Source organism: Poecile atricapillus, chromosome 4, assembly GCF_030490865.1.
Source record: "Poecile atricapillus isolate bPoeAtr1 chromosome 4, bPoeAtr1.hap1, whole genome shotgun sequence".
In the NCBI taxonomy this organism is placed as follows: Eukaryota; Metazoa; Chordata; class Aves; order Passeriformes; family Paridae; genus Poecile; species Poecile atricapillus.
In genome coordinates, this window is record NC_081252.1 from 38226819 (window position 1) to 38244568 (window position 17750).

The 17750-nt window shown below is 35.0% G+C and overlaps 1 protein-coding gene across 2 annotated transcripts in view; it reads right to left on the minus strand.

Annotated features, from left to right (window-relative positions):
• Positions 1-200: 200 nt before the first annotated feature.
• SPOCK3 (SPARC (osteonectin), cwcv and kazal like domains proteoglycan 3) overlaps positions 201-17750 on the minus strand; it is a 163724-nt gene continuing 146174 nt past the window's right edge. For both annotated transcript variants that reach the window (XM_058837985.1, XM_058837984.1), the window contains exons 8-11: positions 9490-9711; positions 2879-2941; positions 1586-1723; positions 201-552 (exon numbers count right to left, since the gene is read on the minus strand). In XM_058837985.1, the coding sequence (XP_058693968.1) occupies positions 383-552; positions 1586-1723; positions 2879-2941; positions 9490-9711 (593 nt within the window). In that variant the 3' untranslated portion in view covers positions 201-382. The remainder of the gene's footprint in view (positions 553-1585; positions 1724-2878; positions 2942-9489; positions 9712-17750) is intronic.

The window sequence follows — 17750 nt, forward strand, 5'->3', positions numbered from 1 at the left end:
GTCACAGTATGCATTCTGAAGAGGACATGCACAGTTCCAAGTAAGGGAAAATACCTTTTCAGCAGAATTTTGAAGAGACTGGTTGGCTTTCTAGTGTTTTGCACATAGATATATTTTCAGTAGCACATAACATTTTTTTCTTCAGGCTAGAATTTCAATGTGTTCTCTTCAGCGCAACGGCATTTAAAAACTCAAAAGCACATGATATAATTATTCTTATTTAAACAAAAGAAGTCTATGACTCCAGCTGCAATGTTTGAAATAATCATACAAAATATACATATTTGTTAGAACCCTTTTGATCTCGGAGAGCAAAGGGATTTTATGAAATATCATCTTGTGAAATTTAGAAAGGTACAACATTATGGACCTCTTAATATTATCAAATATATCCATCATGATCATCGTCATCATCATCATCATCCCCTTCATCTTCATCATCATCTTCAATTTCATCTTCATCGTTCATTATTTCATCTTCATCATCTTCATCATCTGTCCATTCATGGAAATCACCAGAGGCAAAATCACCTGAAGTCTCTAAATCAATAGCTAAAAAGGTATGATAGTTATAGAAAAGACTCACAAGATAGACTACATATTTACAGATTATTTTACATAAGCATACAAAAGGCACATCGGAATATTTACTTTCAGGACAACTACAGAGTGTTACATAAAAACAAAATATAAATAATATGACGATTCTTTTGTCATAAAAAATCCACCTCAATTTTGAATTAATTTCTCAATGTTAACAAAAGGAGACAAATTTTATGGATTTGTAGAACTATAATGAGTGCTAGGAACAAGTGAAAAAATTTAAGTCCAACTTACAGATGACAATAAGGACTACTGATAATATACCCTGACTATTGTTCACTTCTTACATATTGTCTTGAACTATATAAAACTGTCCATTTATCAAGGAATGATTCTGCATCAGATGGACAATAGGCCTGAGCTTGTACCTCAAATACTGTGTACAATTTACTCTCTGCTTCAGGCTATGTTCTTTTGTTGGAGAAGAAGTGAAAAGGAGTCATGAATGACTTTTGTTTTTGTTTTTGTTTTTTTACAAAAAGAGGAAAAGTACTTTTTTTTTTCATCTTTTTTATCTGGGACATCAAATAAAGGTGACATGGGAATTCTTGGAAGAAGCTGCACAGTGCTGTAGGGAAGGGAAAAATAAGGGAAGATTTAGTGTGCTAAAAAGTTTTGGCAACTCCCTCAAATATAAACTGAAAAAAAATGTCAAATAGAATTCACTTGCATGCCAATTACCCAAAGGAATTTCATGAAACATTCTGGGACTTATCTAATGCTGCTCTAGAAAATTAATTTTTCCTGGGTTTATAAACACTATGCCAAGCACATGTAAGGAGTCTATTAATAGTTGACACAGTGACAGGAGCTACAAAAAAAAAATTAAGCAATAACAATAGAAAATCATAATTTGTTGGGTTTTGTGTCAAAATCCATGTAGTTGGGTCCCACACTTCTTACTGAAGAAATTTAACCTGGTTGGCAATCAAATATGGAAAAACACCTCTAAACTGAACACCACAGAAAGTTCTTAACTTACCACATTCTGCTGCACCATTTGTTCTGGATCCTGACACTTCATTGCCGTATCTGTCCACACACCAGCACTGCCCTAGGCTTCCGTGGCACTGACTTGGTTTGTAATACCCATCCTCATCACAGAAGGGGATGTATTGCCCTGCAAGATAGATAGATAGATATAGATATATATGTTGAATAAGTGTATTAAATTCCATGTCTTGGTCAATGTCACAATTATAGCAGAAAGCAACTACCTTTTGCTGCTTCATCATTTCAGACTCTACGCTGACTGCTTTAGTAATACTAAATTCAGTTGACTCAAAGTGACTGAAAGTATCAAATGTGGGAGGGAAAATGACACAAATCAATCTTGGGCTGATTTCAAGAAACCAAGTGAGCGATCTTCCTTTAAATTTTTGGTTGATCCTGTGATACATATTTCTTACACCCTGAATATCTCGGTCCAGATTTTCACTGTATTCTGGTGAAAGGGTTGAAATGTAGGGCCCACCTGTGAATGAGAAGTTCTATCATCTGAGGAGTACAAACAAGTCTGAATAGTAAAGGCCAGACTTCCTAACAAACTGTCTGCTACAAGGAGTTATTTGTGTTTAATATGTATTTTAAAAAACACTTATTTACACACTAAGATGTAATTATTCCACCAGAGAAGACAAATGCAACAGAACACACCACAGAAAACTGTAAAAAATTAATACTAAATTTGCATTTACATGTATAAAAAGGGCTTATTTTGTGAGGCAGTGACTTGCCTACAGCTGAATAATCCACTGTTTATCACTTGGACCACAATGAACAAAATATTCATATGCAAGCATTTGAAGTGCATAGTTCTTGTTAGAAACCATCTTAATGAGAAATAAGGATACAGTTTTGACTGCTCGGGTCCAAGCCTTTTATTGCAGCTTTTACACAGTAACTAGTGGTAAATGAAGACTTTACACTTCAGAAATATTGATGCAGTATAAACTGATTCACAACAAAGATTTAAATTACTTACAGAATATTACAGTTAAAGGATCAGCAAAAATACTACTTTAGAAGTACCTTATGCTGTCCCTTCTGTAACTGTAAAAATGTATCTTCTATCAGGATAATATTACAAATGTAAGAACTTTTGGTAGGTAACATCATAAAACCAAGTTTAATAGCTTTCAAAAAATTCATAAATTTTGTTGCTGAGATTTACTGTGGTCTATCTTCATTGGATTAATATTGATTTTGTGTTGCTGTTTAACTAGGGTTATTTATGTAAGTAATAAAACCTTCAAAAGAATGATCTATGGCTCACCTAGGAGCTTCTTTCCTCCTTGCTGCTTCTGAATGTTGCTGAGCTCTGTCTGGCAAGGTGGGTCTAAAAGGACATAAAAAATGTTGAACAAGTTACACAGTATCTAGGACAGACAGCACATGACTACATTTTCACAGTTTGCTATGCTGTAAGGTCACTCTAACTATTGATCTTATGAAACACACACATCTGAAAAAAAAAAAAATCATAACCACACTGCTACAGTTCCAGAATTATGAATCTGCACACCACCATGGATTTGTGCAGCACATCACTCCCAGTTAACTCATCTCCAAGTGAGCCTCTAGCCACCAGTCTGGAAGACTGAGGAATGCTAGACCAAAATAGTAACTCTATCACACCCTACTTTACTGGTCTATAAAAATCAGTGCAACTGCTTGCTTCATGTATTAGCTAAAAAAAGGATGGCTCTTTAAATTTCTTCCCTTTTCTCCGTTTTAGAAGTTATGTTCCAATTCTGTATTTCACATACTACACACTAAGAAAATAAGACCTTTCTCTTCACTGAAGCCTGCAAGATTGTGATTCTCTGGCAACAATATAAGACTGGGTCCCACGGGTACGAAACCCCATGTGCATCAAACTAACTTAAAAATGGAGGCCAAACTTTTGATGGCTCTAAGAAGCAGAATATGTATCAAAATTCAGTTTTCCATTCTTCAGCTACGGCTTGTTCTAGTTCTGAATAATTTCATTTTCTACTGTCCACAGAAGAAGTCACAGTATGTCCCATGAATGGGAAGAAAATAAGATGTGAACGTATTTACATCACTGTTCAATAAGTGAAAGAATCAAAAACAGAAAAGCACTAATTAATCTCTGAACAATGGCACTGCATACCGCATTAGACCATTATTAGCACCAGGGCATTTCTCATTCTGAACCAGCAATGGAATTACTGAGTTTACTCACAGGTGTCTTTAGCCTGCACCATTCCCAGACAAAATCTTACATTACATGAATATTAATTGCATTTTCCATTTTAGCAGACTGATAAATTATAATACATCCTGCCATGTACTTAACTCAAGGATCCCTTTTTCTCCATGCAAATAGAAGAAGGTGTTTGAGCTGGTTTAAAGATGAGTAAGACTGGCCCAGCCCATTGATGCAGAACACATGTAAGACCAGAACCCCGTCACTATGTAGAGCACACTGGTGACAAATGCCTAGATGAACTGGGGATCAAAAATACACTTCTGGTGAACAAAGAGCCTCCTCTTGGCTGGCACAGCCTAGTTATTCCCAACAGGCCTTTGGTTTTATCTAAGAGAGTAAAAAAGACTAGTAGACAGTAATAACCCCTTACTGGCAGCAGGCTGTTAATTTCTCTTGGTTTTATATTTTAAATAACATTTACATATGCAACACATTTAAAGAAGCTTATAAACGTTTCCAGTGGCCTCAACTCTAGTGGGCCTGGCTTTCCACACTAAATCTATAATGATTCTGTGAAGGCCTTAAGGGTAGACTCCACTTTGAAAATACTGTCAACAGGAGTCTTAATGCCAGAAGAATTTTTCAGGAGTTGTCTTTCCAGACAAAAAAACAATTTATCTGTGTGCTCTTGAAAAATCACTGAGATTTGACATCATTGGGTCAGTATTGGATTTTAATAATTCAGCCTTTGAGTGTTTGTTGAGACAACATGAAGTTTTACATTTTCATTGTAAGAAGCACTTTGAGGATGATCATTCTCACTATTTCATTACCTTTCAAAACTAAGGTTTCTGTCTTTCCCAATATTTGATGATTTTAAACTCTTAATGCTACAACATTCTGAGGATCAATTATTTCTTAACTAAAGGTATATTCTACTACCATTAATCTAATAAATGATAGTCATTTATCATACAATTATCACAGGTTATAAGGACCTAGGAACTGGATGAATTTGGCAGGGTTAGATTAATGGTTGGGTAATGTCACAGAATGATTCTATTCTATTCTATTCTATTCTATTCTATTCTATTCTATTCTATTCTATTCTATTCTATTCTATTCTATTCTATTCTATTCTATTCTATTCTATTCTATTCTATTCTATTCTATTCTATTCTATTCTATTCTATTCTATTCACTCCTCTTCTGAAAAAGAGATGGGAAATACACCAATGAAGAATTAGCCAAATAGGAAGAATACGTGTATTTTTTTCCATGAAAAATAATCCTAAATTAGAAACAGAGATATGCACACATGAACACTAACATGTGGAAATGTAAAAATGACGGATAATGCCTAAAGAAAAAAAAAAAAATTGTAAGTGTTTGGTGGCATAATTACAAAAAGGAATACCACTAACCCGAGAGGCAACAAGGCAACATGAGGTAGTTACTTACCCAAAACACTCTTCTTCTCAGAAGTTAGGTCTTCAAGATTCACACTTAAGCTTTGCTTCTCAGGATAAAAGCAGCAAAAACTCTTAACAGTACTAAATCACTCTGGTGCTTAAAACTTTCAAAGAGGTTAGAAGTTCAACCAACTCCTTTTGGCTCACAGCACAATTCCTTTTTCCTCTCTTCCCAAATCATAATGACTCCCTCTTTATTTGCAGCTTAGTTCCTAAGTTCGAAAAGCTTTATTTTAGATTTCTGAAGTTATTTCAATAAAAAAAAGCAGTCACTGGTCAACTTCTGACAGTCTTGAGCCAAGGAGGGAAAAAAAAAATCTTTTAAAAAAATCAGGGTGGCAGTTTCTCTTGAAATAGCAATGAATCTGACATTAGTCTGTCTGAAAATCTGAATACAAATATGGTATCTAAATCATCTTCATCCTAAATCTACTTTCACAGATGTGGCAGGAATTGTCCTTCTGCTAATATCAGTGCATGGCTAGGAGTGAATCCTGCACCACACAACACCAGCCACTCACAGTTTGCCAGCGCTCAAAGTACTGGTGCACACCAGAGTATCCAATGTTATTAATGCTGGCCCTTGAGACATCAATATCCAGTCATGTCAAGAAGTGCTTCAAGGCTAGCACAGTTAAGCTTTGATTTACCAAAATAGCACATTAACAGATCAACTGGAGTCAAACTGGTAGGTTTGACAAAGAATGTCTATGATTTTTAATAGATAGCTCTCAAGGAGCTGTGACCCATACAGTGAGCCTCCAACTTTCAGAGATTCTCCTTACACAAATATAAAACAGTAATTTTCTTCACCTCTGAAGTAGATGGTATTTGGCAGAGCCCCTAAGTTCTGGAATATGGTCCACTGCAGATAAGGCTGCAGTGACATCTTGCCTGTACTTGAGGCCAGGCATTGTAATTGTTGGACGGTCATGGTTTGTATTTCAGGGATCTGAAGCATCAATACTACTCTTCAAGAAGTCTTCCAGGGGAGCTCATTTATGATCATCATTTACCTAGACAAAAGCATGTTACATCTTCTTTTGTAACTATCTATAAATATATTTGAAGTCCTTGCAATCTTAAGACTGGCAAATACAAATCATGGTAATTGTCATTCTTCTGTAAGAGGGACTGTTTTTAAAATCATGACGATGTCTTCAAGGAATGACAGACAGAACAACATCTAAGAAAACACACCTAGAGAAGTGCTGGACTAATAGATCCATGCAGAGGCCTGTAGTAAAGAAATACTTTACTGCCAAGCATTAATACTCTCAGCAAAATTGGTTACTCCCCTCCTCTGAATCGGTGATACAACAAAACAAGGCTGCAGTAATAGATTACTGGCAGAAAAAAAAAAAAATCAGCCTGTAAAAAGGCCAACATTGCAAAGGCTTCAGTAATTAGGTAAGCACTAAAGTGTCATTGAACAGCTAAGAAAGTTGAACAACTAAGAAGATAGGTGCCGAAACACTTGCATGGATTGTTGAAACTGGAGCGCCATAGTGATCAGTGTGTACAGAAAGACTAGCAAGGAATGCTGGAACAGTGCAGATTTTGATGTATTGCAGAAATGCATTTTAAGGCCTTGGATATACCTCAGAAATCCTGAACTACATTTAAAGCAGAGTAAGGGTAAGAAAAAATGCAATAAGCATCACTGGACTGTACCTCAGTGTTTACCCATTCACGAAGGTGGGACATCTACTACAGAAAGATAATCTTCTCCACAAGAAAGATATGACTTCAGGATTCATCAGAAAGTTGCCTATATTGGCTAGAGATAGTTAGCAATATTCAGTAATAGGTCTAATGTAGTGCAATCCAGCAGAAAGAAAGTGTGAGAAGAGTTTCAAGTACTTGTCCAACCCTGACAATTTTGCATGGTAAAACTAAGATCAAAGACCAAGAGGACTTCTCAGATAACGACTCTAGCAAATACTGTGCACTTTTAAAAAGCACAATGAAATTGCTATCCCAGTATGATATATATGATTGACTAAATTTTGTATTCCTTTAGAACATTAATCAACAACAGTACTGTAAAGCCACTGATCTGCCCAGAAAGCACTACTACATGGCTTGAAGCATTCTATTAATATCAACTTATTTTAATAAACATCAGAAAGAAACTGCTGGAAGTTTTAGAAAGGCTTAGTTAAAGGCCTTATTTTGATCATTCCATCAAGTAAAACATAACCAGACATGAACATATTCCACGGCTCGGCATGACAATGTGAATTACAAACAAGAGAATTCAATGGGTCACTAATTCACTAGGGAAGTAGGGCTCAGACAGTTGTGCAACAGCTAATAATAAGACATGAGAAAAGAAGACTGTAAGATTTCTTTCTCCTTACACCAAAGAACAGAGAATACAGATTTTGATGACATTGTTCATTTTGAAGGATGAAGCGCATGTTTAATGTGCAAGGGCTGCTGAAACTGAGATTTCACTCCATATACAATATTTAGGAGACATCTTTTTACTATATACTCAGACACACTGTGGTATCAAAGACTATCTAACCTGTTTGAAAACACCACCTTATATTAACACCATTATCAAGACGGTGAGGAAACTGGTAAAAAGGGGAAGAAAAGCTTGATAATGTTGAGTTCTGCTATGTGAAGAATCAGTGTCACTGAATGATGGATTTGTTGGAGTCCCATTTCATAGTGTTTAGATCAGTCTTTACAATACCATCCTCAGGTTCTAACAGTACACTGAGCTAATATTATGCACAAAACATGTTTATTAGGTAAGAAAATTCAAAACTACTTGAAATTGGTCTGTGGAAGGGTTTTCTTAATGCCCTGGTTATGCCACGCATACATTATATGTAATTCCTGGAAAAAAACCTTGGACCATAGTAGGCCACGTCTAATTTGCTGTACTTCTCTGGCAACAGGAAAGAATTATACTGCCATCCAAAGACTAAGGGTATTTATACATTAAGCTGAAATTATTGTGGTCTTTTTTTATTTTATAGACAAATGAACAAAACGTTATGTTCTTCAAGAGGTACATTACTTCTGGGATGGGCTATTTTAAATTTGCTAGTTTTGGTAGCACTATATACAGGCATATAAAAAAATCAAGCAAAAGTTATTGTTCTACTATAAAACAAACAAGATCTTTTGAAAGCTTAAATGTTAACATTTTAACAAAAAAGTTAACAAAGTAGAGATATCTGCTATTTAGTATTAATCTACAGAAGTACAGCTTTATTTTTACTTAGATTTCCAACTGGCAGATGTAGCATGATAAAAACCTTGATTTTCACAGAAATCAGAATGAAACCACAAATGTTGAATGCTAATGGAATTTATCATGAGTTTTAAGGGTACAAGTGAGATCTAAAAAATGATACTAAAACTTTCAAAAAGGCTGAATTAGCTTAGCAAACTTTCCACCAAATCAGTTTTATCTCCTCTATTGTCAGTAGAAATTTGAACCCTAGTTACTGTTTATCCTTTAGAAAAATGCCTTAATGTTAGTAAGAAAAATGCAAGGGTTATTCTGACCAACTTCACACATTATTCAATGAGTGAATTTCTTGATATGTTACAAGTAACTTGATTATATAGTTTACGTGATGTCTCACCTCTGTCTAAAATTGTTATATATTCCTCAGGAAAACAATGCTTATAGGTTGTGTTTATTTGTCTAACCAAAATTACATCAGAACATTAACAAGAGATTCAAGTAGGCAATAAAAACCAACTGGTTTTAGGTCTAAATGACTAGAAATAACTTTATCCATAATGTTCATTCAGCTATTTTATTAGGCTCATTGAACATTAAGATACCCTACATTAGCAATAAAAAAGTTTATTTTTTAATGTAGGCAAAGTCAACTGGGAAAGAAATAATTTAAGCAATTTTGTTCCTTCTTTTCATCTCTTTCCCTTTACATACATACTAAATTTTGGCATGGGGAACAATATAGCTGTAAAAGCATTAGTGGCAGTGTTGCACTTTATTTAGAATCCTTGAATTTCTAGCAAGCCTTTCCATTTAGCCTGAGTCATTTAGCCTTTTTTTTTTTTTTTTGTTTGGGGGCTTTTTACTTCATTTCAGGTATTCACCATATGTCACAAACCGTAACACAGATTCATTGCACAGCATTTAAGAGCTTGTAGTTCACTGTAATCTTCTTAATATGTTAATAAAAAGATAAAGCCCAACAAAAGGTCAGTCATAAACATATACAGGTTGATCTCATCTTTTACCTTGCTGTCTTTGGAAGCAGTAGCACCACTCATTGTTAGATATCAAACTGTCTTTGTATGTGTCACAAGAATTGAAGAACGCTCTGGTGCACGGCTCGTTCTTGTCAAGGTAAATGCTTCCAAGTTCTGACTGGTCCAACAACAGGTCATAGTTCGTATCGAGCCTATTAAACATCCAGCCGAGGGAGTCTTTGCAAATTGGCAAAATGCTGGTATCAAATCCTAAGAGGCAAAACAAAAATAATAAAAATTATATAGGAGGAAAGCTAGATCAGCTGCTGATCCCAGCCACCACGAAAGAATGCTGCATCATGGAAATAGCTCTGGTGGTACATAGATAACATAAATCAACAGTGTATGTTATTGAAATGCACACAGAAATTATATGTCAGATTCACTTTTAAAGTCACTAAATTAACCTGCCAAAAAAATCAATCCTACAGTCAGCCTCAAAACATTCAGAAATATGAAGTTTTGTGTCAAATATTATACATATAGCATGCACATTATGTACAATAATAAATGGTATACAATGATTTCCTGAAAAATAATACTGATGAGGAATTTAAGTGATATTTAAGTGATATTATAAATCAGGAGAATTAAACTTTGTGAAGTTTACAAAACCAAGAAGAGAATGAATTCCAGGTAACTTGTAGGAGTCTGCTTGGTTTTTTGTTTGTTTGTTTGTTTTTTTGTTCTGATAACATACATTTAAATCTATGAAAAAAGAACATGATAGTTAGTCTCAGCAATGCTTTCAAAATTGTATTTTATCTTTACATGGTGTACTTTCTGTCTTGGAGGAGGCCATGGAAAAGATGATTGCTAAGAGCAGCTGGCTGCCAGCGTCATACTTACCTACACACCTTACACCTTCCTAAATCACTGCTTGAAAAAATAGCCAAATGGAACAGGCTGAGTTAATTACTCCTGTAGCCACACCTCCCACTGATGTTCCCTGCATGAACTTTAAAGTACATGCAGACTTGCCTATGGACATGAAAGGGAAATGCAGAAACCACCATGCCTCTTGCCTCTGTCAAAGCTGTGGGCTGCAGATGATACAAACACACTCTTTCTCTGGTTCATGTGCTGTGGGTCATGCCACAGGCCAACGGGGCCAGGCAGTCAAATACACACCCTAACACAGAACAAGATTTAGTGCTACTAATCATTATTCTTCTCAAGACTTTCAAGTGAAAACTGAGCACTGAAAAAATGAGATTGGTAGATGGAGATGGCTATGGAAAAGTTGACATGAGTGCACACAGGAATTCTCTATTTCTATTGCTACTGAAAATCAAGCCTGCTCACTTTTGCTCTCACTGACAACGGTAAAGAAATCTGAAAAGTGCTTCTATACTGCAAAACAGGTTTCATCCAATAACTGCATTTAGAAGGCATTAGATGTCCTTTTAGATATATATCTAAATATACTACTCTGTGGTAGAATGACCATTTCAGAAAGAAAAAGAAAGCTGATAGCCTCAAAACTCCCTGTGTAACTCAGACCAACACATAAAATCCTTTTCCCCTGAAATTCTAAATTAACTATGAATTTTCGTCAGGGTGATCTCACTTTTTCTAGTTCCCTGATGATCTGTTGCATTATTTATTATTTTTGTTTGATAGAAAGAAGACAAAAAAAGCAAAAATATTTAAGCTAGCCATTTCATATTTATATAGTTTTCATGTGTTTAACACAACTTAGAAACATACCAAATCATTCAGCCAGACATCTCTTTCCCATCCTCTTCAGCCCCTGATAAAACATCAGGACAGAACTTACTTTCTGTGGATTACGAAGAGCAGTGAGATACAGGACCCAACTGAATGAATAAAGATATAGAGTAGAAGTCTTATGTAACCTTATCTGTAAAAAGTATCAGAATTTTCCAACAGGTGTTTCAGACTAGAAAAAAACTGGAAGGTTCCTCCATCTTGAAACATTTTTTTAAGGATTAATGTTCAGTGTAACATTATTTACCTGTAAGGCTCTGCTCCTGAATGTCTCTTAACACATCCCCTCTTAATTCTGCTTTTAGCTAGAGATCCTCCTCATGACCTTGGGTACCAGAAGAGGTCAAATGAAACATAATGCTGCCTATCCTGCCTTTTGTGTACCTGCATCACAGGAGAAATTTTTATTATACTCACAATTTTTTTCTGAATTTAGCACTCTGGCCAGCTCACCGAATTATAATAGATGAGGCAGAAATAGAACAACTATGATTTTAACTAATTAGATGCCAACTAGAAGGGAATTTAAGATAAAAGCCACTTTAAAGATGTATTTAAGGATAGACCTTGGGGGCCAAAGTAACTGAAGATAATACTTCTGCATGTGGAAATTCAAGCTTAAGTTTCTTGAAAGAGGCATCACTTTCAAGCTTGTGACAAAGTATTTTTAAATCAGCATTTTTGGCTCATGCTGGCAAAGCTCATATAAAGCATTTGTATTTTAGGACACTAGAAGGGAGTTTTATGTTTTTAATAAACTACACTAAGGAAAAGCAGCCCCCCCACACCCTGCGCCAAACATCTGCTTATTTTACAGAATGGGAAGAGACACAAAAGGATCATCAAGTCCAAGTCAGTTTCAAATTATACTCTAAAAATAAATAAATTTATCTGAAAAATAGTGAAAGAGAACTGAACATTTCAAAGGTGTACACACCACTAAATTAAGGTTGGAACAATATTATACAATTGCATAAGATTTTATCCCTGTTTTTCTTTTTATTTCCTTAACTATCATTAGCCTGTGACTGGAGTGCATCCTCTGTTCCCATTCCTCAATTTTTTTCTCACTTCTTTCTATACAGATTTAAGATTTTTGAAAAAGTTATGCATCTTCTCTATTACATTTTTCATAATTAAGGACAAAACTTGAAAGCAAATCTGCATTGGAGTCAGCAATATAAATAAAAGGCATATAATTTTATTATAGATCACTGATACCAACAGGATAGCACCAGAAAAATATTATTATGTTATAATATTTTCAATAAATCCTGTCAAAGGTCAACATAACCATAGCTGAATATTTAAATATAGAGTATGAAGTCTGATATTCGTGACATGGTCTTCCTAGAAGATGAGAATATACTATTCCAGTACATCAGAACTAATAAACCTACATCAAACAGTAACATTTCATGTAAGAAAATCTTACATTTATTAAAACTGTCATAACCTATCTGTTAAATAGCATCAGATACTGGAGGAAAAAAGCACTGTGGTTCATGGGGTCTAACCTTCTACTAAATAAATGCTTGATTTAATAATTTTAAAACTGATCATGCTTTACCTTGAAAGCAATTTATATTTCTTTTTTTCAGAGTTTAATTCTGAAGTAGTTTGCATTTTCATTTACAGCCCAGATATATTTGTTGTTGTTTTTACTAGTTTTGTGTTCTTCCTCGTTTAGAATATACAATTTTGTTGCAAATAGAGAAAAATCACATTTATTCTTAGTTTTCATTGGTCTTGTTTCATCAAGCCAAAGTCTTTCACAACCATCAGTCACTGCAATACAGAACCATCTGAAATCTAGGTCAAATATTAGTTTTGCTCAAATAAATAAAATAAATAAATATGGCTCAAGTATTTCAGTAAACCAGGCAGGTCTTGACAGAGATAGAAACAACTTTGTCTGATATAAAATGGAGCACTCCATCTCCTTCAGAACTGCTACACCACAAAAAGATCATCGCTTTGGGTCTATCTGCACATTACCAACTCTTTTAGAGATTATTGTGGTAAAATTCTTGGTTAATTTTAGAAGAACCTTTACTGAACTGTCCTAACTTAGAATTATCAGAAGTACCTTCTCTCAACAATGACTTGCTTCCTCTATTGTAATATTGATAAAATAATACATCTTGAAGGTGATATACTTGGGTAAAAGAGTCAGAAAAGCCTTGAAGTATGTATCTAGAGTTTAATATCTGCTAACATGGTTTGACATGAAGGTCTGTATCATCTGAAGGTGTCAGATGATACAGAACTAAGAATCAAAATATCACCAGGTGACCTAGACCTCAGAAATTATTGCCCAAATCACATAATACATATATTATCAATTGGAACTAGAATGCTGGTTTTACACATATTTCACAGTTGTAACATAAAGCAATAAGCAGAAACTAAGGAATAATTAGTATAATTGAATGATAGTAATTTATTCTTGATGATTAAGTACCAGGACATTACGCTGAGGAGAGCAAAAACTGCAGTTCAGATGACTAAATTATGAAAGATGTTTTTCTCTTTCATTTTAACCACTTAAAATCTATTTCCATACATCATAATGAAGTGAACTTTTATGCAGCTATTTCTGAACACTATCTAAAAAATATGAAGCACCAGCTCATGCTCTTTTCCTGGTCAAAACAATCACAAGGGAAAAATTATTAAGAAATGTAACCATCCTCCATGGCTTACATACTGGGCATTCAAAGCATTTGCTCAAAAGGAACCAACAGAAATGCTCCTCTTTATAGTTATTTTTTGGGAGAATTTAATCTCTTATCTGCTTTCCAAGGTAAAACTATTGTTTGCCTGCTTATTAAACACATAAGTAATATGCACATTTCAGGAAGCCAGCTTTTGAAACCACATGGAAATCAAACAGCATACATACACAGGGCTCACATATTGCATTATACATAAATTGTTTATCTAAAATGCCAAGAAGTGCGCAATTTTTTCCAATACCAGCATGCTGTCTGAAGCAATAAAAGACACTGGCAAATCAACACATGTGGATAAACACATATGCACTCTTTGCCAGACTCCTGGCTGACATCTAGACCATGGATTTTACCTCTTCAGTGTGCAGGCTGCATAGCAAGAAGGTTTTCTCTTGTAATGTATTTCTGTAATACTCTGTTTAGCAGAAAACCTTCAGTGAACAGCATCTCTCAGCTGAAAACTACTGTGCACAAGTTGGGAAAATGTTTCCCTTCCTAATGCAATCCGGACAGAGCCGAGCAGGAAAGACTGAAATAAAGAGGGCTAAGCAGAGGAGAATGCTTTAGTACTTGATCACAAAAACGGTGATCTTGGTGAGCCTCATCTGGCACCACAAGATCCAGGGGACAGATTTAGGCATAACACTCTGTCCCCTGTCTGAGGCTTAGTCCTGCTCACTAAGATTACACAGAGAGGAGCAGAGCCCAGGTTAGGGTAAGGCACAGAATCAGAGAACATCCTGAGCTGGAAAGGACCCAGAAGAAATCAGTGAAGACCAACTCCTGGCCTTGGAGAACATGGAGAAGGTATCAAAGGTATTTTGATAAACCTAGGAAAACTGACTCTCATGTCACAACAAATGGTAGAAGAGAAAGAAATGAAGTACAGCTGCAATGCCCCTGTGAAAGTTTGTATTCTGAAGCCTCCTCCAGAAAAATTTTATATGGAAGTGTGGGAAGGGGGAAGCAACATAAATCCTACTCCTAGAAGCTATCAGTTTCCTAATATATTGAGAGATCAGATAAAATTTTTTATTTGGGAAACCAGATTTACCATTTTATTAACAGGAGTGACTGTTAGAGGAAAGAAGATAACTGAGGAAAAAGTAAAGTAAAATAAAGTACAGCGAAGTACAACGAAGTAACCCCCATGTTTCATTGTGTGTAAGGATAATTCTGTACAAAAGATTGACACAAAACCAATTTCAGTCAACAATACTCATGTGGCACATTTAGAGACTTAATTTTAAGTAGAGATGGATCCATTAGAATTCCTGTTCAGAATTAATTCTGGCTGGATTTCTTCTTCCAGGCTCTTGCATTGAGGGTGCCTTTGCATGAGCTAACCCGACACATGCAGAAATTCATTGGAAGAACCTTTTCTTTCTAGCAAACTAGAACTATGGTTCAGGTTGTCAGCCTGTTCAACTCTGCAGTTCAGCTTTCTGAAATAATCTTAGGAATTAGACAAATTCTCGAGCCATCAGTGTTTTGAAGACATCAAAAAACCACAGTTCTTTCCAGCTCTAGGAATTCCTTTCTTATTCTAGGAGTAAGGAAAACCCTATTATTCTCATGAGTTCTGTTTGTATATCAGGGTCTTCAAATATGCTTTGGCAGTGAAGATCAGGGAAATATAATTTATCACTGCATAATATCAGCTTGTCTCTTCATCAATAAGGAACTGAGGACAGTCAGAATGAAATGAAAATCTTCAAGCAAAAATCTGAAGTTGCTTATTTTATTGACTTTTTTAAAAAAATTAGTCTTTTCCTACCACAATTTTGTATAGGGATTTGTCAATTTTAGTGTAATATCTTACTATGCTAGCTCCAGACAAGCCACTTATAAGTAATCTGCTTTCAGACTTCTTGTATTTTTAGGTTACTTTCAAAATTATTAGTGTATTAGACTCCAAACCATCATATTATTACCAAGCCATAAGAAGAGTCTCCATTTATTACCTTTGGCCTCTGGTCTTTCATCTTTTAACATGACAAGGTGGACAAGTATTTCTCAGAAATAGACTCTGCCTGTTACCAGAAATATTTGTGGGACTATGGTATATTTTTTTTTTTGCCTGCATATGATGCATTAATTTTGTGTTTTATCATACACAATTAATATAGAAATAAAACAAATATTCTAATAGAATTTAAACAGGTATATAAAATGTCACTTATTTTTTCTAACTCCACATATTCTGATCCATAAACTAAAAATAATGGGTGTCTTATTGTAGTATGGGAGTCAAATTTACTTTTCCCCTTCGTGTCATCTATTTAGACCATAAATGGCCTGAGAAAAAGATTTAAGTGCGTATGTAGCATCTATATTACTGATACTTTTAGATACGTTACATTTGACCACATCCGGACCCAAGAGGGATTTTGGAAACAATATCCTATTATTTTTTGAAATATCCTACTTTTGATTATTCATTCCGCTTTGGAAAGAAGTGTCAGTAATACAAAATTATCTTACTTTTTAAAAACACAGGAATGTAGGCACCTGACATTTTTAACTTGTTAACAGCATATTGGCTCTAGCAGAACACTATTGTTTGGTTTTTTTGGTATATTAATGATTGTATGGAACAAAGTGGATTATTTATTAGCTGGAACAACTCTAAAAAGCACTAGTGAGGCACAATAAGCTTGCACCATGCCTTGGTCAGAAGGACTGTGCTCAAGTCTTTTAAAATATCCTGTCCTAAATGCCACCGGAGTGACTGAAATATGAAAAAAACCTAAATTCAAAGAGACTGCCAGAGAGGATGCCACAAGTTGCTGCTTTAAATGCAGAATGGTTTTTCAGTGAGGAAGGAATTTTCTGATAGGAATACAGGAAAGCCTAGGGGAAGAGGGTGATAAAAAGATTTTTTAACTCCCCAAGGGCAATGAACAGCTCCAGGGATCTCTTAGATCAGACTCTGAAAGAGGAAGTCACATTCAGGTGGCTTTTTGTTGCAGCTGTTTTACTGCACAGACCACCATGTCTCATGTGCTAAGTGTAAAGTCATTAGACATGATAAGAATTTCTTTGCAAGTTTTATTTCTAGCTGTAGCTTTCTGGCACGTCCAAAATAGGGACTGGGCAGATACCAGTATGGCCTGGATGCCCTGATATACTTAGATATCAATAGGCCTGATGTCTTCTATGACTTTGGAAGCAGCCATCAAGGGATATTACTTGAGAAGTTTGTTCTTCAAGAACAATTTAAAGAATTTTTTAATGGTATAAGAAAGGACATTACCATGTTAAATGGTTATCACATTTGATGTTTCTTTATGCATTTTCAGGGACATAGTGATACAATATTTTCTTCTAAACAACAGACTTGTTCCTTTCTCATAAAATGCAATATGCACTTTGCTGTCTTAAATGAGAAAGTTTGAAGTACAGAAATTTACATAACAGGAAAAACATACAACACTACTGAAATCAGTTTTAAAATAATTCGTGCATCCCTAAATCTACAAATGAAAAAAAACCTATTACTGAACATACATTCATTCAATTGGTTTCTGTCCATAGATGGACTGCCTTCCAGCAATAGCATGTCAAATTATTACAAACATTTAAATATTGGCTATTTATAAAATTGAGTAAATACTGCACAAATAGGATGTTTATATCTAAACACAGTATTTTTTCACTATATTATATAGTGCCACATGCAATTTGAGTAACTGACTTCAGTACTGAAACATTATCCACTGAAAACTTATTGTTCAAATATGAAACACTGTAGGTTTTTGCTGAATATCTCTTTTTTGAAAA